The following is a 22262-nucleotide window of genomic DNA, read 5'->3' on the forward strand; positions in this document are numbered from 1 at the left end:
CTTCGCTTTTATGCAAATGTTCCGTCTTAGAACGATTTAATCGTGTTTGTAAACTTAACAAATTGCCTTGAAATTTGGTAGGAAGACTCCCAAGATACCAACCTAAAAATCGTGTGGGGGAATTCCGTTTTTCAAAGTGAAGCGCCAGATTTCGCGCAATGGCCTTCGACGTAATACTTATTGGTATAATTTTGATCAGCGAACTTGATTGATAGGTTGCAAAGCCATCAATAAGACTATGGAAAAATTCCTTCACTGTTTGGAAGACTAACCCTTCAGGATTGAAATTGTACAGAAGTCTTATTTGTGCGCTCAGATTTGATATGCGATTAATATAAAATTCGCTCAAAGAAACATTGCTTGTCCATTTCGGATTGTCACACCCCATCCGGTTTGCGATAAAAGTAGTGCATTTCATAACCTTTCCATTTATGGTGGTTATGCGTGTTGAAAAATTTTTCCGCGAAAGACATCCGCGAAGGTCTACCGTATCTAGGAGCCACCCCTATAACCGTAGTTTTAGGTTATTTTATGAATTATAGTCTTTGAACGGTCGTAATTCGATTTGTGGAAATTTTACAGATTGGTTTGGTGAGGGTCTTGTTTTAGAAATTACGAAAACATAGACCCCTACATTTAGCGTTAAATTTGACCTAAAGCACGGTGGAAAGGATCGGACAAGAGATAATTTGACAGATTGGACCTATTTTGGTTAAAATTTGACTTTATACTCCGAAGAATTCGGCCTGGATTTGGATATAGAAGGTCTTAGTTTTCGTAATCTCGAAAACTAAGACGGGTCTTGGGTCTTAGGTCATTTTTTTCGAAGGTCTTACTATTCGTAACTCCCATCTTAAGTTTTCGGTGTTGCTGTTTGAAAATGGAGTGTTCAACCTTGGGGCTTTTCTTATGTACTTTGAAAACATCGAAAAGGACAACTCGCTAAAATGAATTCTTTTCATCAAAGTGAACGGTCAGATAACTTGCAATACAATGTGGAAGTAAGGTGCGGTATTTTTATTGAGAATTTGACGTATTTTCTATTTCTTAGAGCGGTTGTAAATATACCCATACAAACTCTTATAATTCCGCCATGACTGTTATTGCGTAAGATGATCCTCTCACAGCTGGAACTTGGGCCGCTTGTGCTCTTACTGGCCCAAAGGAGGCTGGAAGTCCGAGATGTGAGCCCTTGTCTGTTTCGTCGAGATTTTTTCACCTTTCTCCATCGAATTCCTTCAATGTATGGCTCTTACGTCTTACTGCATTGCAGTATTTTAATTTAGACACTACATGGCCCTGTATTAATTAAAGAGGGCTTCAGACAGGCATTGTAATGTTCAACCTAGGAAGAATCTTATAAAAAGCACTTTCAATTTTATCCCTGTTAATAAATAATTTAGCCAAAACGAAAAAAAGATTAATAAACGCATGAGTCGTAGCCATTCCTGTCAGGGGTGAAATACAAGAATGGCTCCAGTCTCGGATCGTCCCCTGAACTGAGCCTGAACCGACTAAATTAATTAGTCAGCGGATGAGTTAGTCAACGCCGGAATATCACATTAGTGTCTTCACTCGCATCGATAACTCATTTTTCCGCTTGGAGACACAAGGTTAAACGATACTCACATGCAAGGAATTAAGATATAACTCATTAAATTTTACTGTTTTTATCATCCAATTACAGGTCGGAGCCATTCCTGTATTAAGTCGTTAGTTTCATTTTCATATTCCTCCATGTGCAGTCCTTAAGGTTTACTTCCGCATACGAGATTATCATGCCGATGTGCTTTGGTCGTGTTTCGTCCATTTGCTGAAATATCTTTCCCTGCTGTAAAAGAGGATTTTTAAAATTATGTTTGCAACGAGCATTTTTGTACTGCTAAGGAATGGCTTCTTAGTGGCAGGTAAAGGTTTTGGTATGTTATGAAAGGTGCGGTGGTGACGAATATGTGGAAGCTTTTTCTAACGTGCAAAATTCTATCCTGTTTCGATTCTTTTTTTAAGCTGGAACCTTTACATGGACTGCTCCTCCGCCTACCTGGAGTCCAAAAGACGGAAATGACATACGAACAGTTAATTTTCCAGTGTTGAATGGAAGTACCAATGTGGCTCTGAGGTGGAACTACGTATTGGGAGATAGGGAAGAGCTGTATGCAATCAGTTGGACCATAGATGGAAATCAGATTGCATCTCTATCCGCTGCATCCCAAGTTACGATCAAAGACGATCGTTTCTCTGTCAACAAAAGTGAAGTGGCTACTTTAATTATAAAAAATGTCAGTGACATCGAAGATATTACTATTCAATGTAGGGCTCAAACTGACGGGAACCTCTGGAAATATAACATACAAGTGGAAATTACAGGTGAGCAACCGTTGTTATTGTTGTTTATCATGTGGGTATGAATAAAATCGGCTTCTTTAAGAGTCGTTTGTGCAAGTCCTAAGTAAGCTGAGTATCTCATTCCTTTATGGCTGGAAGGATAACAATGCATCTAAACCCATACAATACATGTGTAGTCTGTGTTGTGATTACGATGTAATCACAAACCCAAATCTTGAGCAGAAGTCATATTAATGAAAGGCGTGATCAAGACTTGGCCTAGGATGTAGTAGTCTTTACGCAGCTACACTTTGAAATATCGTGCAAAGCTTAACCAAACTGCTGCATCTAATTTTCTAGTACATTGCAAATTCCACCATTCTTTGAAGCTGCATTGGTTGAATGGCAACAACAGTGTTATTTTCAATTCCACATCAAACAATTCTTAAAATGCGCGATAGCTTGAAAAGCAGAACCAAATCGGTTTCAAAATGATGGGACTTCCGTTGGTTGAATGGAAAAAGGTGTTACAAATTGCAAATGTGACTAATAAATGCTCATGACACAGAAGTAAAATCCAGCTAATCAAGGCTCAGATAATTGAGATTTGGCTGTTGTAGGTCAATTTAAGAAAATACACCTCCTTATGTCAATCTAATCTTTTGCTTGGAAAATACGTGTGCAAGTGGTTGAGGGAAATATATACCCCATTCAGTCACCAGTTAAACGTGTTGAGTTAAAGTGGATTCAACTGGATTGATTCAAGTAATCACATACATTAGTTTTTGCAAGCAGCTTCTAGGAAGGAAAAATCTATAGAAAAAAAAAGCTTTAAAATATGTGGAAGCTTTGGTGCGAATAGGGGTTAATAGTAAGCCATGCTTTTCATTTTTCTTCTCTTGCTCTTTCCGGAATCATAACATTGGTTTAAGGAAGTTTTTGTTCTTGGGCCTATGTGTACAGTCCTTATGGAATTATTCTCACAATGATACCATCAAAGAAAACAAACTTCAGTATTTGCTTGAAAGAATTTATTCTCAGTCAAATAGCAAATATTTAGTCAGCCTTAAGATCATATAATTACACCCAGTCACCTCCACAAGTTTTGTACACCCTTTTGAGGCCATGTCACAGTGGTTTGTGTATTCCTAAGTTTTGGTTATCCATTTCTGTATATCAGGGTCAAAAACAAGACCAAACTCAGTCAATAAATGCACCACCTGCTAGTCTCAAGCGGCCATCTTTTTATTCATTCAGAATTCCCTAGTACACCACATTACGTCATGAGATACAACACTCCTCCTTCCCATAACAACAAGTAACAACTAACTTACAATAAAACTAGATAAAAATTAACTTAAAGAGCTACAAGTTCAGTCTCTCAGGCGGTCCACTCACTCGTTTAGAAAGAGTAACTTGTACAGGGGTACCCACAAAATGAGTATCTGACACAGGAACTTTACTTGTGTCAGGATCAGAATTAATCTGTACCACTGTGGTATGGACTTCAGTTAATTCTGTACCTACGTTAGGAACCTGGTCAGATTGGTTGAATGTTTCTACTTGGGACATCATAGAAACCTCTTGCGACAAAGGAGTGGGATTACGCTCTACAATTTTTCTTTCAATATTTTCCTTTTTAGCATTCTGTTCTGTTGCATCATCAGGTATTAAATGATTTGTATGCACAAATCTACGGTTATTACCAGGCACTCTAACGAGATAAGTCTCAGGGCCCTTTATGGCGACAACTTGTGCCCTGTATCCATTTCTCCTTTCCCCCTCAGACATTTTAACCCTGACCGGCTGGTGTAGATCAAAGGTTCGTAACTTTGGATGAGCACCATCTTTGTACCGTTTGGATGCTGCTTGCCTGCTTTCTAGACGGCTTTTTAAACTTGGTTTGACCAGGGACAGAACTTTCCGGGGCTCCCTTTTCAGAAACTGCCGTGGAATGTGGGGTATTCCTGTATCGGAATAGAATGTCAGCCACTCTATGTTGCACAGACCTTGCATTGCCATAAGCTTTATACATAACTTTGAATGTCCGCACACGTCTCTCCGCCAAACCGTTGCTAGCAGGGTGTTAGGGAGGAGCTAGGGTGAGTTTGATCCTGTTCATTTTTAAAAACGTCTGGTACTCTTCAAACACAAACGGAGGACCATTATCACTAACCACTTCATGAGGTAATCCGTATTTAGCAATTACGGCTCTAAGGACATTGATGGTTGCAGTTGCAGTAGTGGTGGTCATGGGAAAGACCCCCTACCATTTTGAGTGACTATCAACAATGTTAAAAAATTGTTGACCCTTTACTTCAGTGTCGGTTTCCTGTAAACTGTCGTCCGTAATGACATCCGCTACCGACAGACGACATCATGGACTTGCTAAACATTTGCCTAACGTCTACTTACTTTCAGTACAACGGTAAACACTACAAACAGTTACACGGCACTGCCACGGGGTCTCCAGTTTCTGTTGTTATAGCAGAAATTGTGATGCTGAACATCGAGGAAGGCGCCCTTTAGACTTGCCGACAAACGATACCGCTTTGGTTACGTTACGTTGACAACACACTCGCCGCCGTTCGACACGACGAAATCGACGCATTTCACCACCACCTTAACAAACAAAACACTGACATACAGTTTACCAGAGAAGTCGAAGAAAATGGCAAACTTCCTTTTCTAGACTGCCTGGTAAGCCACAGCGACAACTCATTACGGACAACAGTTTACAGGAAACCGACACACACCGACAGATTACTAGACGAGTCATCCTACAACCCTACATCACACAAAGCCACAACTATCAGAACTCTAACAAGACGCGCACAACTAGTATGCGACTCGACAGACAGCTTATCCGACGAGAACAAATACCTTCACCGTGTTTTTTCGAAGAACAACTACAACAACGACTTCATCCGACGAAACACTCACCGACCCACTACCACTACCGAAACAAACGACACCGCAACCCCTACGACTACAGCAACCATACCGTACATAAAAGGCATGTCTGAAAACATCTCCCGCATCTTACTAACCTTCAATATCCGCGTCGCCCACAAACCTATCACCACACTACGTCAGTTACTAACCAACGTTAAATACAAAGAGGAACCGAGGAACAGACAGGGAACGATTTATAAGATCAATTGTTCCGATTGCCAAGCCTCCTACATCGGTGAGACTGGCAGAAACCTCACAACAAGACTGACTGAACATAGACGGGCGACAGGGAAAGGTGATGTTAGCAATCACAATGCTGAACACCATCGACTTACCAACCACAACATTGACTGGGACTCTGCGCAATGCCTAAGCTACAGCACTGACTATTTTCAACGACTGACTCTGGAAAGCTGGTTTACTAACTTAGAACAGACTCCCCTGAACAAACGTCAACAACTACCCGCTCCATACAAACGACTCATTCACGACATAAACATCACAAAAGACCTAACTTTACCGACAGATCGAAACAGACCAATCACGACCGACTTACGTCACTTGAGTCTTACAGCCAATGACATCACGGCAAAACCAACTGATCATTTTACACGAACTGGAATAAGAACATTCTACTGACAGCAATCATGCACGTGACTCTGATGATGACTTCCGCACAGGTTGTCGAAACGTCAGTCACTACCACCGACAACAGTCCTTCTCAGGACTACACTCACCCGGACCAGACTACACCTTCACATGTTACCCCCGGGTTCAAGCCATTTATTGCATTATACGAGTATTGCGATATTGTATGGTCCAATTCAGATAAAACATATTTGGATAGGCTGTTTATCTTACAAAAACGAGGTGCTCGTATTATCCTTAAGCATAAGATCGGAGAAGTAAGCTCTGAACAGCTCTTTAAGGAGTTAGGTTGTTTACCACTAACTGAGAGATGGACTTTCCGCAAATGTCTTTAATTTTTCCACTGCATAAATGGTTTTTGTCCATCCTACTTAATGAATTTGTTTTCTCGAAATTTGGATATACATAATCATAATACTAGGGGACATATTAATATTCATTTGAATAGGGTTTCATCTAAATCAGGAAGTAGATCATTTTGTTATGCAGCCGCTGAGCTTTTTAATGACTTACCAAATCATGTAAAGAATTCTGAATCTATAAGGAGTTTTACTTCAAACTATTGGTTTGAGAAATGATTGTATGTAATTTTGGTTGTATATATATTTAGCCTTTATAGTTATTTATTTATTTAATTAATTCAATTTATTTATATGAATATTATGATTTATTCTGTATACAGCTTCAATGTAAATAACTGTCAAGTTTTTTAATTCTGTGTATAATAAAGTTATTATTATTATTATTATTATTACAAGGAGAAAATCAGTTAACAACATATTGTATACATACTGTGACACAGTTGAACGAGATGCACCAGTATCTACCCCCAGATTGACAGTAGCATTTCCTAACTGGACACTAACTACACATGGTTTAACAGTCATACTATCAATTCCAGTTCGGTACAAACCAAATCCCTCGGCATCTTCAATTTTGTGGAGTCTTCATATATCTGAAAACTGGAATTATCACCTTCTTCTGCGGTATTAAGCTCACAACTGTTCATACTCATATCCCTGGACTTATTGGACCTTCTTTGAAAAAGAACTTTCCGGCAATCGGGCCTTGCGAACTGGATGAATATGACCTTTTTGCTGACAACGATGGCAGGTTGCAGTTTTGAATTTGCAAACATCAAACCCATGTGTTCTGCTACAACACGCTTCACATCGTCGAGAGTTAGGTCTACGTCCACCAGTGTTCTTCTGCCAGTTCCCCTGATCTAGGTCCTGTATTTTATTAGGTTTTTCACTCACAGGTTTTCCCGAGTGCTCTTTGTTCGCTTTGTTTGCTAACTCATCTGCAATGCACCGGTCGCGCGCAGCCGTGAAGGTCAGCTCTCTCACCGCTAACAGATGGTGCTGCCTTCTTGACGTCTTGGAATGCAATCCAGACACGAATCTATCGCGAAGAGCTTCCTCTAAAAAACACCAAAACTGCATGTGGAGGCAAATTTCTTCAATCTCACGACAAAGTCAGAGACACTTTCGTTTTCTTCTTGGGAAGCATTCCAAAATTTATGTCTCTCGGCAATGACTATTGGAGCCGATTCGTAGTGTGCCTGCAGAGTCTGCTTTAAATCCTGGTACGATTTACTATTTAGGCTCTCTGGGTCGCATATATTCTTTAACAACTTTTAAGCCTGTGGCTTGGTCCAACCACTGCTAGGAAGACATGTACCTGTCTGTCTTCGGCGATCTCGTTTGCTACCATGAAGGCTTCGTAGCGTCCGGCATAATCGGCAAATTTCTCGGTATTTTCATCAAATGGGCCCACATGGCCAAATACAACAGCCATATTTTAAACTTACGTGGGCGAAATGACGATCCTCGTCGCCAATTTTGTATATCAAGGTAAAAAACAAAACCAAACTCAGCCAAGAAATGCACCACGTGTTCATCTCAAGCGGCCATCTTTTTATTCCCCCAGAATTCCCTTGTAGATCACGTTACGTCATGAGATACAACATCCACATACCCAAAACACCTTGGTATCCCTTCTGGAGATACCCAGAGTGCTAAAAATGAATTAACAAGAGACTGGGGCAAGTAACATGGCATTCTCTTTTGTTATTGTTATGGATAAAAAAAAATTGCTTTTAGGCATCAGAGAGTTGTCATCCAAAGTTAATTCTTTCTCTTGAGATTCAAAGTAGTCAAGAAAAGTGTTCATTTGTTGAGAAGCATCTTCGAAAGAGCGATTAGTCAATAGTTTCAAGTGAATTGCTTTGCCTTTCAACAGTTCAGCTGATCACTTTGAGACATGCATGCAATGATAATTTTTTCCCTTGCTTGGACATCGCGTTTACCATGTGTGCGCGTGTGTGTAGGAAATTTTCCTATTACTTCAGTGACCTTCAGAAATTTACCTTCATGGTAGCAAACGAGATCGCTGAAGTTGGGACAAGTAGTTTGGTAGTAGTGCATCTCTGGTGTATGAAAAACTCTTTGAGTAAATAACCGGCTTAATTTTTAACTTTGTTTATGAAAAATATCCTAATTTCTCTTGACAAGTGTAAGCTCAGTCATTCTAGAGCACCAATAATGAATAAAGCGGAAATTAGACTTAAGCCCCAAATTTGTCTTTCCTTCTCCTCTCTTCATGTAAACATGTTGCAGCAGACACCTCAATAAGGCAGACAAAGAGACAGCAGAGCAAGTTTTATCCTGACCCACAGCGCACTTCATAGAAGAAAAATCAAGACACGTTTCTCAGCCATAATCAAACATGAGTGAGTTACGATTGGAGAGACTGTAAGATTATAAGAGCAGTTAGAGCAGGGAGACATGAACTGTGACATGATCACGACTCGATATGACAATAACACATCCAAATTAAGGAGTATTGCTGATGTCTACGGACTCGAGCAGCTTATCTCTGAACCGACGAGGATAACACCCACCTCATCAACTCTAATTGATTTAATCTATACTAACTGCTCGGATAAGATTGCATGTTCGGGAGTTTGTCATATCGGAATAAGTGACCATAGCATGGTGTATGTATATAGAAAACTTGCCCTGAATGGGATGTCTAACGGACATAATTCTATTACATACAGAAATTTCCGAAATTTCGATCGCCAAAAGTTTCGTTATGATATTCTATCTCAATGTTGGGATAATGTATACGAGTCTTCCAACCCAAACGTGATGTGGCAGCAATGGAAATGTACATTTCTGGCTATCGCTGACAAACATGCCCCACTGAAAACGATGCGCGTTCGTTCACGGAGTTCTCCGTGGATTACCTCTGAATTGAAAGACCTTATGCATAATAGAGACATATTAAAAATCAAAGCTAGCAAGACAAATGATCCTAACGATTGGGCATTATTTAAGAAACAAAGAAATATAGTCAATAAGCAAATACGCTCAGCTAAGCAAGCTTATTACCAAAATAGTTTTAATAAGCAAACCAGCGACTCCCGAAAGACCTGGCAGACTATAAACGTGTTAACTTCTCGAAAATCTGGGAAAACGCCAGTGGCGTCACTAAAAGTGAACGGATTATCGATAACTAATCCGTTGGAGCTATCAAACGAATTCAATAACCACTTTGCTAATATTGGTCCAAAACTTGCCAGTGAGATAAATTGTGATAGTGGTAGCTATCAAAGATATCTTACCGCAACAGATAAACGGTTTAAGCTCCAACCCACCAATCCAACTAAAGTATTTTCACTTTTAAATAAACTAGACAAGTCAAAGGCAACAGGCCTTGACAAAATATCTGCTAGGTTTATCAGGGAATGTGCTGATCTCATTTGTGTGCCGATATGTGATATTTTCAATCAATCTATTAGCCAAGGGACGTTCCCAGACGACTGGAAATATGCAAGGATTACCCCTCTCTATAAACAGGGTGACCGCGGTGATGCTAACAATTACCGCCCAATATCGGTGATTCCAATAATGGCGAAGGTGTTTGAAAGGATAGTTTATGAACAGTTATATGCCTATTTGGAAGAGCACGATATTTTATGTCAAAACCAATCAGGGTTTCGTGCTAATCATTCAACTGTAACAGCTTTGTTGGAAGCGACAGATTCTTGGGCATATAATATTGATAACGAGAAAATCAATGGAGTCATTTTTCTAGATTTGAAAAAAGCTTTTGACACTGTTGATCATCAGATCCTTCTATCGAAACTAAACTGTTATGGTATACATGGAAAATCTTTCAGATGGTTTCAGTCATATTTGGAAAACCGAACACAAAAATGCTCTGTCAACGGGTCGCTATCCAGTAGCTACTCGTTGACTTGCGGCGTCCCACAAGGGACCATCCTCGGTCCATTATTGTTCTTATTATATATCAACGATCTTCCAAATTGCTTATCAAATTGTAAACCGAGAATGTATGCCGATGATACGCACCTCACATATGCGGGAAGCAATCTTGAGAACGTTCAGTTTTGTCTAAATGAAGACCTAGAAAACGTCTTCAACTGGCTACAAGCGAACAAACTCACGTTGAACATGACTAAAACCGAATTCATGCTAATAGGGTCGAGGCAGAGACTGAATACTCTCACAGCTTCTCCAACAATTAGAATGAACAATACTCAAGTGAGCCAGGTTTCAGCTACAAAATCGCTTGGTGTAATAATAGACGATAAACTCGATTGGCATAGTCACATCGAAAAACTAACGAAAAAGATCGCCTCTGGTATCGGGGCCCTAAAGCGAATTAGGCACCTGATCCCAGCATCAACCTTACATCTCATCTACCAAGCTTTAGTAAAACCTCACTTTGATTACTGTGACATTGTTTGGGGTAGCTGTGGGAAAACGCTACGAGACAAACTGCAGAAATTGCAGAATAGAGCAGCCCGTGTGTTGACATTCTCTAACTATGATGCTGATGCAACTGAGCTACTCGAGTTTTTAGGGTGGAAAAATCTTGCACGCCAGCAGGAAATCCATAAAGCCACCATGATGTTTAGATGTCTGCACGGGCTAGCTCCAAGGTATCTATATTCAAAGTTTACGTGGCGTGACTCTGCTTATGACCTCAGGGACTCTGAAAATAAGCTTAATGTTCCACTACCGCGCACTAATTATTACAGAAAAAGCTTTAGCTACAATGGCGCCACATTATGGAACAGTTTACCACGCGATATAAGGAACACAGAGTCTCTGGGGTTATTTAAACGTAAAATCAATGACATTTTTAAAGTCTAACGCACGGCATTCACGGAAAACAGCTTTAGTGTTATAGTATGTAGTTTTAATTTTAAATATCTTAGCGTATGTGATATGTATTTTTATAGGCTGATGAATTGATCGTGTCTAAATAAAGATTACAATACAATACAATACAATACAGTTATCTCCCTATTTACAGGAAAGTCATCCAATGTAAAAAATAAAGGTAACTAAGAACACACAAACATTTACAAAAGAAAAACACCAACAGTAAATAGGTAAAAGGAGATATTGAAATAACTGACCTTGAGGAATCCTAAGAACTCAGTAGAGATATCAAAGGGATCCTTATATGGCAAGATTTGAATTCCCTCCCCCCCCCCCCCCCCTTCCCCCATTTTATATTGATAGGTGGCCAAGCAATAATTTCATTTTCAATATATAACTCACTCATCATATAAAGAAACAGGAATGAAAAAGTGTACATCATAAGATTAGGGAAGTACTCAATTCATCCACCATAAACGTGAGACGGGATACCCATAAATTATTACTTGGGATGTGTATGCCTTTACATTTCAGGCTAAGAATACACAAACTTTAGTTCCCTAAATCTTCCCAAATTACACAATGACACTGTGCTCCATATGATTGGCTAAATAGAGTGCATGCCTTTCTAATTGGGTAGTATTGGTATTCCATACAGAAAGGACTATAAGGGATACTTAGATCATTAGGGATTTGGATATTCTCTCCTCCTCAACATGCTGGTTTGACAAAGAGTCGCTTCTTTTCCATTGTATAGGTATTACATGATTATGCATATATCTGTACCCTGGGAACAACTAAAATACTCTTTAGAGACCCATTGTCACCTACTGAGATGCACCACATTTTGTTCATTATGGCCTTCACTATGAAAATAAAACAGAAGCTTAGCATCATCTTTAAAGATTTTCCAACAGTAAAAAAAAAGGAATAGTGCATATCACAAACCTTAACAGCAATAAATAAAGTGCAGTCAACATATATATTACCTTGCAACATGTTTTATATTACAATACAAACAAAGGGTGTTTCCTTTCTTGAATGTAATTTACTGCTTAGTATATCTCTCCAGTCCCTTAAGGACCAAAAGCTTCTGACTCCAGGGAAAACATTACTAAGGTCACTGAAGCAATAGGAAATTCTCCACACATGCATGCACACATTGTAAACAGGTCAGACAGTTATGGTTACTCACAGACTCAGAGCTAATCACAAAATAGAAGGGTTGAGTCATATTCTTAAATGCGATGCCCCAACAAGTGGAAAAATTGACCCTGCATCTGTTTCTCAAATTGATCCACAAATCAAGATAGGTCAAGGGGGTAGATTGACCGTACAATTAGTATGAATACCTGTTCATGATCAATAGTTTCAGGTTTTAAACAATGGAATTTAAGCCCATTTATGCATTCGTTTGCAAGAGTTTACGTAAGAAAGGTTGCATACATAGTTGACATCCATACTTGTGAGACAAAGACCACAGTTATGTGGACATGTATGGTACACATGTAGATGCTTTGAATACAGCCACTGTTGCACAATACATATGTACTGTAGTTGTTTATTACTATATCTTTTGAGTTGAAAGTTACAATGAAGAATTTTGCTATTCTAAAATGAAACTACACCAAGTTCAAAATATATGTATTATTGACATATTCTTTCCTTTCAGTTCCGCCGAAGATAACTTCATATACCCATAACATTACTGCAGATGAGGGTTCTAAACTGGATTTGTTCTGCAATACAACTGGTAAACCAGCCCCAAGCATCACCTGGACCACAGTGCTAAAGGATGGTACTAACAGCAACTTGAAAGTACTCTATGTTGGAAATCCCTGGAATATTTCAAATATCAGAAGGAATTACTCTGGAACATACCACTGTATAGCTGACAATGGGATTGGAAGTCCAATCAATCGTGCAATCTCTGTTAATGTACTTTGTGAGTACACCTTGTACCTCCCACAGGTGGCCCAAGCTCTGTCAAAGGCTCTTTCACAGTTGATTATTAAAGAGTTTGTATAGTGGTATAGTTGGATTTGATTTTGAGCTCCGTAAATGTAAAGTTGTGTGAAATAATCAAAGAAATAAAGTATTACCTTCATAGAGAGTAGTCTATGTTTTTCTTCTCGCGATTTGAGGCCGTTTTGATGTGTTTTAGCTTGACGCCCTAATTACCACCGAGTCACGTGCACAAGATACGAGAAGGTAGGAAACTTCTGTTGGCATATGCTCGCCAAAATCGCTCGAAAACAACACTTTAAAACTTTCCCTCGAATCAAAACTTAGCAGCACGAAAGCCAAATAGTTCCCCTTTAAGTTCTCAGAAAGAAATTCCAGAAAAGTTGGTTTGTCGAGCAACCAATCCAGCAAGAATTTCAAATTAACGGCCGTTCACAATTCTTCTAATGCGTGGAAGGAACATCTTTTGCAGCTGAGAGACCGTCAATGCGCGGTCAACCTGGACCCTGTTCAAATTTCTCTCAACGGGTCCTCCCCATAGTCTTCTAACTCCAACCCTTCACATATACCGCGCATTAATGGTCTCTCAGCTGCACAAGATGTTCCTTCCACGCATTAGAAGAATTCAGAACGGCCGTTAATTTGAAATTCTCGCAGGATTGGTTGCTCGACAAACCAACTTTTGTGGGATTTTTTCGGTGAACTTAAAGGGCAACTATTTGGCTTTGGTGCTGCCAAGTTCATGGGTTTCATTAAGGGCCGGGCAACAGGCAAATTGACCGGTTGAGGATGGTTTTGTCCACCTGGTTTGACAATCTGGAGAAAAGTTTATCTTATAGACAAGTTCAGTTCAAAAAGTTTTGCCCGCCTGTGAAAACCAGTTGCCCTCCTGCTGAAAAAAATAATGAAACCCCTGCAAGTTTTGATTCGAGAGAAAGTATTTAAGTGTTGTTTTCGAGCGATTTTGGGGAGCATGTGTCAACAGAAGTTTCCTACCTTCCCGTATCTTGTGTACGTGACTAGGTGGTGATTAGGGCGTCAAGCTAAAACACATTAAAGCGGCCTCAAATCGCGAGGAGAACAACACAGACTACTCTCTATGAAGGTAAGACTTTATTTCTTTGATTATTTCACACAACTTTGCATTTACGGAGCTCAAAAGCAAGTGCAACTAAATCACTATACAAACTCTTTTAATAATCCACTGTGAAAGAGCCTGTGACAGAGCTTGGGCCACCTCTGCTCAAACTTGTACTGAGTGGTCACCCACGGGGAATGGTGACCGCCAAATACAGGTTGAATACAGGTTCCGCTGGTAAGGGCATTGAAAAAACCGTTGATAAACGACGCCACTTCACGCCATAATTGACCACTTAATGTACAGAATCTCGCTTGAAAATACTAGTTACTGTGATTTTGGGAAAGTATTTTCTCAGTATTATTTGAGTAGTTCTGCTTTCAGTGGAGGACAATAAAAACAGGGAGTTAGAACTAAGTAAATAGTAAACGTGACCGCCTGGTCGTGATGATTGCTAAATAGAGGTACAAATTACAGTGATTGAGGGAAGGCAAATACGGGACTTTTACAACTGACCGCTTAATGTAGTGCCGCTGAATACAGGTTCGATTGTGGTTGCCACTCTTTCTTATATAAAAAGAGAAGGGACAAAAACAAGGGAGGTATTTTTCAGTGTGAAGGATGAAAGAAATGACGCAGTGTGCAAGAATAGATGAGTTTCAATTTTATTCTAATTAGATTATAAACCGATCCTTGAATAGCAGCCATGGATGTAGTCATAACACAGAAATGCTGAGTTCGCGCGTGTGTGGCTACCTAAAACAAACCACCCCTCTTGTTAGGGACATCAAGGTTCATTACACTTAGCACACCTTTTCGCGGCATGTGTAATGCTCAATGTAACCTTTTTGTGTTTAGATAAACCATTGGCCAACTCCTTAAAGAGAAGAACTGTTTCAGAAGGAGAACACGTGAAGATTTCTTGCCTTGAAGACAGTGGAAACCCCTCGGCTGTTATCACGTGGTACAAAGGAAATGATACCAGCGGCAATAAGATGATTAAGAGCTCAACGCTGGAGTTCCAAAATGCTTCCTCGAGTGACGAAGGATGGTATAGCTGTTTTGCTACAAAAGGCATTGAGAATGTATCTGCAACATTTTTCTTAAGTGTCGGTGAGTCTTATGGGTTTGCAATGTAGTATGATAAATGAACTAGTAATTTGAATTATGTCGCTGATTCAGGCATCCCACACCATCGCACCATGGCCTCACTGCCCCATTGCAAACAACCTTTGTCACATTATTTAAACCGCAAAAGTGTATTATTTTCTCATAGGGTAGGGAAGTGACTATTTATGAGCGGGAGGTGCAGATTTTTAAACCAGAAAAGTTTAATTTTACAGGGGAATATTCAAAGATGAGATATATTAGTTCTTCTATGAGAATGATAACAAAAACTTAACTTCAGGAATTAAACACAATTAAAGGACTTACTGAGAGTGAAAACGATACCGGTATGAATAAATTAACTCCCATTCAGAGAAAAAGCATTGTCTACGAACAGGAGAGGAGTGTCTTTACAATTACTATAGCTTTATAATTTAAGTGATAAACACCTTATTGTCTTCATACTCATATTTCACTAAGAAAAAGACATTAATAGTAGTTTTTCCGCTAAAACGGAAATGCAGTGGTGGTTGATTTTAAAAGAATACAGCGTGGCCATATCAAATGAAATTAAAGTAGACGCAAGGATCGTATGTGCATCTAATAAGTGGTTTGTGTGCCGGTTGAAGGAATTAAGCTGAAATGGTTACAATGTATTTCTCTTCATACCACAGTACAAAAAACATCCCCAGCACCAACAACAGAGCCAAGTACAGCCTCCATTTTATGCTCAGAAGCACCCTCAGGTAAATGTTTAGTTTTTTTTATTTGAAAAATGCCATGGTATTACTTCATTGAAACAAAAACTACCTTTTTGTTACGAATTAATGAAAGTGAGACAAAACTGTTTTTCGTTCGAATGGAGGCCTGAAAAAATCGAAAAAGGGCTAGGGAAGAAGGTAACATGAATGTTAAGATAAAAGATATCATTAATACATATTGCTTTATAAATAATTCAGTTACTCGCGTTAGGTAATGGGATTTCAGTTCAGCGCATGACGTGTTTTTACTCTCAGTGGTTCTAGAAAGGCGCTTCTTTTGGGGATCAAGTTTTGGAGATAGATGTGTCGATGGTTCATCCATGCTTTTTGAATGATGTGAAATGGATTATGATTTTCGTCTCTGGGCTTTAAAAATTCCTGACACCTCTCACTAATCGCGTATGCATTTGTGTTTACTACCAAGCCACACGTGACATGCAAAACTGAGAAGATTTTGATAACTTTAACCTGTACATTATCTGCTGAAATGGTTGCCTCTTCAAGACTTTGATATGTCTTCTTTCCTTTTTGGGAAATTTTCATTGAAGTTGTGTAAATTTTTTCAAAGAGAAGTCAATTTATTTTTTTTTCTAACATTTTGTTGGTCATAGCAAACAAGTTTCGCGGAAGTGCTACCGTAGAAGCAGATTGTAAGAACAGATCACAAGTTGCGGCAAAGTTGGTTCATCAAGTAAGTCATCATAATGGAATAAAAGTTCATTTCATAAAATAGCCTAGCTCATGAAAAAAGCACATGAAGGTGACTGACAACATTGACGGTGTTGGGTATTAGTGCCAGCCTGCCTGCTGATGGGAGTGCTAGAAGGGTGCGGCATATTTTGTATATATTTTTTCCTTTTCCGGTAGAAATTTGATCTAGAAAGTGATGAGAGTAGTGCTAATGTTACGACACTGAGTGATACAAAATTAATGCTTTCCCGCCAATTTCGACGTACGGTCACTGCGAAGAAGTCTCTTCAGTTTTCGCCAATCACGTCTAAAATTCGGATGTTAAACAATCTGCGACGTTCTTCGCTGTCACAAGGGAGTCTGGATTTCGCTCTCAGCAAAAACCTTACATGTAGAGTCATCTCGACGGGTGATGTTTTACTGTCAGAGGCATTTAAATTCAAATGAATAACTAACGAAAATGTAGTGGGCGTATTGTGGCCTGTACGATCCAATAGCTTATTAATTCCTAGTTACAGCCATGTCCCCCTACCCCCTCTGCAAGGGTAAATTACCAAACAAAACTGGATTCGTTTGGTTTCTTTTCGGTCTATGTACCCCTTCAACGGACCGACAGCATTCGTTCGATAAAGAGGACAACCAAACGAAAAATACCGAAATAGAAATAGAACCATGTAAGTTGTCGGGTCATATCTTAGAAAATTTGAAATTTTTTTTTTATTCTTCTAGTTCGTTGAACTACTCAAGAATGAAGATTCTGAACTTGGAAAAAGCTGTGGTACCAGGTGATGGGCTTTTATAAAATTATTTGTTAGTTACTTTAAGTGACAAACCCTTGTACGGACTGAACGAACAAGGAGTCCCGCGCATGATTTTCAAGAGAGAGTTAAAATGGAAAACTCTGAAGCCAATGGGCTCGTAACTCTACACATGTTTTACGAAGAGATTATTTCGTAGAAAGCTCAGTGACGTGCTTTGTATACTGCGCATTCCGCATGTATGCTATTGCTTGGTAATCTGAGCGGGCTATCAAAAGTACTCATCCAATGTTAAGCAGTCGATGACCTACCAGGCAAGCGTGTGTCCATTTGTCGCAAAAGGAAGTGTTTAAAGTCATTGTAGAGTGTTTATCTATTGATTTCATAAATTTCAAAGTTCTTTCCCAGAGATTAGTTATTTAGATCATGGTTCAGCTTTTCTGGCAACTCGCCAATCAAATATCTGATATTACAAAATTTCCTGAGGAGCACGCTCCCCTCCATACTGCTTGTGGTGTTCAACAAAGCCAATTTTGCGTCATTTTTCAACAATCCTGGTTAATTTGGCAAATAAACGACTGAACTATTGGAGAGCCTGCGTATTAGACCTGGCCCCCACAGTTTACTTACCACTGACTTTCGTTTCCATAGTTGTGGCAGTGTGGTAGTAGATTTCATTTTGAAGTTCAGGAGAGCCGTGGAGGCTGCCCGTGTAGTAACTATACTGAAAGAGGCAGCTGAGCAAGACCGGTTTAACGGGTTGAAAGTCTACCCTGATTCCATAATTCAAATTTCTTCCACAACCACGTTATCAGCCAATACAGTGAGACCATATTTAGAAGGTAAAATAAAAGATTTACTAAGCGACGCCAAAGAGCGTTTCCTTCAGAAAAATGAAAGGCGTTTGATTGAACAACATTGAAGCCCTTGGCTGACGTATGTGTCTGCCATTTAGATTTATCTAACACAATTCCCTTTCTTTACCCCCATCCACATCTCAAGATGGCAAATAACTTTGGAATCTAAAGAGAAAAGAGCATCTTAAATCATGGAATCGATAAAAGAAAAAAAAAAACGTTTCTCATACCTAACTCTTTACCTTATACTTGTCAGTTGTTTTAGACTTTAAACAGCTTGTGTGATCATATGTGTTTAGGTATGTCGCTTACGTTAATAAGTAAATGTACTTCTCTTGTCTTTTAGAACGATGCCATAAGTCATTTTGGATAAAGGAAAACTGTGAAAGTAAGGTTCTAAGTAACTCTACATTCTCTTGATAATTGGCGTGGCTAGTAGTTGAAGATGTTTTATAGTGTAGTGTTTTGTAGTTTTTGGGCCCTTAAATGCTCTTATTTTGTCTTAAAAGTGTCCAATAGACTGCTGACGAATAAGCGGGTGGTGACGTAGAAAACTGTGAAAACTCTCAGTTGACATCGACAAATCTCTCGCATCTCTTGTAATTTTGCATTACTAAGCGTCTAAATACCCCTCAAATAACGTCCGATAGCGATGTCTACCTAGCTTCAGCAAGCTCTACCGAGAGTTGTATTGCATCGTACTCAAGTAGCAACGAAGAAATGGAACTTGCAAGTAACGGTTCAGACCTAAGAAGAGCAACTGCGTGAATCAAACGAAGATTTCGACGAAGACTGCGGTGTTCAGCTCAAAATTAGAGCAAACTCCCGTTACTGAATGTTTAGTTCCTTTCGTTTGTGTTGTTTTCTGTGGCGAAATCTATATATGTTAAGAATGGGTAACTGTGTACGTTTGTGTCGCCATAACATTTTATTCCTTCTCACTAAGAGCGGCGAAGGTTCCTCTTGGTTAGTGCTCTTTAATTTTGAGCAAACAAAAAGCTAACTTTTGACGGCAGCATTGAGAGAATCTGCTGTATTACGAGGCGCGATTACATGTCATCAAGCGGTGTTATTACAAGTTGCTCCTTTCATCTGAGATTGCAGACAGAGGCTATCCTCGTCAAGCTGGTCAAACGGAAAACGACTGAGTTTATAGTTAACTGATTCAGGTTTATTTGAAATGGGGATTTTAAGAGAGACAAACTTCTTTAGTTTAAGCGCAGCGTAGCCACATGACCCATTTCTCTCAATGGCAATAACTGACTGTTTACTGTTTACTGTTGTAAATGATTACTGCGTATAATGCCTCGATTTTCACACCGCTTGGATTCACTATCATGTAGTACATTAATATTTGTGTTTCGCAATTGATCTCGTTGTACTGCTATGATCACAATGACATTGCTATTATTGCTACTCCTAGTTTATAGAGGGAACTGGGGAATTGATGGCTCGCGAGGTGAAATTTTGTAAAGCTAGGTTGGGAGAATACACGGCCCCTTCGAATTTTTGTTTCTGCCACAATCCGTCGGAGGTTTCCCACCGTTCAGGCGACAGGATGTTAGTAATCTCCGGAAAGAGCTCGACCTTTCTTACAAATGACGTATTTTCTGTTATTAAAATACTATGGAAACTACAATTATTAGGATTTTCATACGACAAGAAAAGTGCAAATGTAGTAATTGAAAGACAAGGAGCATGAGTACATTTCAAGCGCGTGAAATAAACAATGATAAGAACCTCGCAATTCTTCAGACGAGAAGAATGTGGAACAATCGTGTCCAGTGTAGGGGCAGTCCCGTTAAGCAGCATTATTTTTAGCTGAATTCATTTGCCGTCTTCCCCTAATTTGATCAGTCGTGTGTGTTCGTAACAGCCGTCTTCTAATCCGGGACGGTGCATAAGGCCGACGACCGTTAAAGAGCAAAATATCCTCGATGTTCGACGATCAAGACGCGTCCATTTTGGCCATATAGCTACATCCTTTAAAAAGTAGTGTATAGAAATACAGTATGTGTATTCTTCTTGGAGCTCACATCCTTTGTCGCTCCGACCTCGCAATACGTTCGGACCCTTCCTCCTGATTTCTCCTTTCTCCACCATAGTTGCCAATGTGTCTTCACAGTTTTCTACGTCACAGCTTTGTAACATGATCGTTTTGGCCGCGCGATGAATTAGACACCTTTTTGGTTGCCAAAGCGTACTTTCAATGCGTAAAAAATGGTCAAGGAGAACTCGCTAGGCGCTTAAGTCTACCACCTCAGACTTAGAATACAACTATTAACCAGAAAACGCAAAAAAAAAAAAAAAAAGTTCGTGTCACATAGGCAATTTGAAGAGTTTGAAACTAAATGATTACATTTTAATCACAAGAGCGCATCTAATGAATCACTTTTTTATTTAGCCATTCACAATTTTCAAAACAATGATACAAGTTGATTTTCTACGGTTCCTTTGGTTATTCAGAAAATATGCTTGCAATTGTCCTTGTCATTGGTTTAGCCGCTGGGGTGCTTTGCGTTTGTTTTCTATTGATATGGTGGGTGCATAAAAAGAGGAATTGTAAAAAAGACAGCAAAGGTGGGTGGAATTTGTTTGTGTCTGTAAACAAGTGCTTCCGATTATTCTCCTGCAAACTGCAACTACCGTGCATACATTTCTCATTTAGAGTTGCACCGGTCTGTAATCTCAGTTTGGAGCAGCCCCATAGAAAAAATTAATTGAATACGCAAGCTGTAAGAAGTGATGATGAAGTCATCATCTTAAGTTAGTTGTGTTTCATTATCTGTCTCAGGTTTTTCTCTTCCTTTTCGGTGAAGCTTTTTGTTGTTGCTTTTGTTGTGTGACGATACGTTCTAGGTTAATTTAAATTTTGTTGCTTACGATTAACGACCCGCTTAGTTGGTCCCCCCTCTGTCAATAGACTGTTATTATCTAAAGTAACTAAACCTTTCAATTTTGGACTACATTTAGACTGCTTTTAAGATCAAAAAACTTCATAATTATATATAGATTGTTGACAGGTTGTTCACGTTAAACAAATCACATGTAATTTAACTTATTATCTCCAATGCGAGTTAGCCCAATTCATACTGCTAACCTTTTTCGTCTCTTTAACCTTATAGTTCTTTGTCGGTATTAAATTCATGTTTGACGGTTCTTTTCTTTTCTTTTTTACGACAAGAAGCTGTTTCTCCTGGTGACTTTCAACCACTGTAAGAGCCTACATAATTTGTTTTTTTCAGTGTTAGATGTGGCCATCCTGATGAATTGTAGCTTCCGTAGTCATGAATTACGTCTCGGTTCCTTCTGTTTAACGTTTAGAGCTTCTAACTCCAAATAGACATGATGATTTCCTTGGTTAGCGTAAATCGTGGCAATAACTCAGTTGAAATACCTCGAATTATTAAGGGTACTCATCTGTACTGATACGCACTCCTGCTTCAGTTCCAGTAATCACAGCACGTTGTCAGACGGTGTCCCATGTGATTACGGTAAGTCAGGACAGCAGCCTCTAAAGGACCATCGCGTTGAACAGCAGCAAGGAGCAGTGGGTAGTGAAGCTATATCTACACATGCTGTGGTAGACAAGTCCGGGAAGAAAGTTAAGAAGAAAACTAATAAAGCTGTCGAGCAGAAGCCAGTTGCCGATCAGTATGCTGTAATGGACGAGTCAAAGAAGGAAAAGAAAAATCAAGCGGGTAACACCAGCGCTGAAATCGATATGTCAAAGAAACCAACAAAGGTTCGCCGACCACCGGTCTTGCTTTAGTTGTTGATTGGCTAATTAGGTCTACTACGTGGTTTGTTTATATTTGTTTTGTTTTTCTAGATGACGGGTAGCCCTACAGTGTGCATAATTTTCTACTTTCTTTCATCTCCCTCTGAAGTTTTAAGTTAAATTTTGTTTTCCTCCC

General features: G+C 39.4%; 2 protein-coding genes, 1 long non-coding RNA gene and 1 pseudogene across 4 annotated transcripts in view; 3 read left to right on the plus strand and 1 right to left on the minus strand.

The window, feature by feature from the left end:
* The window catches only part of LOC111332590 (uncharacterized), a 109967-nt gene that overhangs the window by 86074 nt on the left and 1631 nt on the right, over positions 1-22262 (plus strand). The window contains exons 1-5 of one of the 2 annotated variants that reach the window (XM_088727899.1): positions 17982-18330; positions 18692-18733; positions 20812-20925; positions 21533-21560; positions 21793-22090. In XM_088727899.1, the coding sequence (XP_088584025.1) occupies positions 20817-20925; positions 21533-21560; positions 21793-22090 (435 nt within the window). In that variant the 5' untranslated portion in view covers positions 17982-18330; positions 18692-18733; positions 20812-20816. Of the gene's footprint in view, positions 1-17981; positions 18331-18691; positions 18734-20811; positions 20926-21532; positions 21561-21792; positions 22091-22262 lie in introns of those variants that run through there. The other variant, XM_088727900.1, reaches the window with a different exon arrangement.
* LOC148726832 (lachesin-like) lies at positions 1113-13157 on the plus strand. Its single transcript, XM_088728611.1, has 5 exons — positions 1113-1184; positions 1688-1712; positions 2008-2402; positions 6611-6617; positions 12802-13157. The coding sequence occupies exons 1-5, from the start codon at positions 1113-1115 to the stop codon at positions 13155-13157; spliced, it is 855 nt and encodes a 284-aa protein (XP_088584737.1).
* On the minus strand, positions 6940-7728 carry LOC111345206 (uncharacterized; annotated as a pseudogene).
* LOC148726833 (uncharacterized) lies at positions 15882-17591 on the plus strand. Its single transcript, XR_015989791.1, has 3 exons — positions 15882-16025; positions 16652-16731; positions 17460-17591. It is a non-coding gene; the product is annotated as an uncharacterized LOC148726833 (long non-coding RNA).

This window comes from Stylophora pistillata, chromosome 7, assembly GCF_964205215.1.
Source record: "Stylophora pistillata chromosome 7, jaStyPist1.2, whole genome shotgun sequence".
Taxonomy (NCBI): domain Eukaryota; kingdom Metazoa; phylum Cnidaria; class Anthozoa; order Scleractinia; family Pocilloporidae; genus Stylophora; species Stylophora pistillata.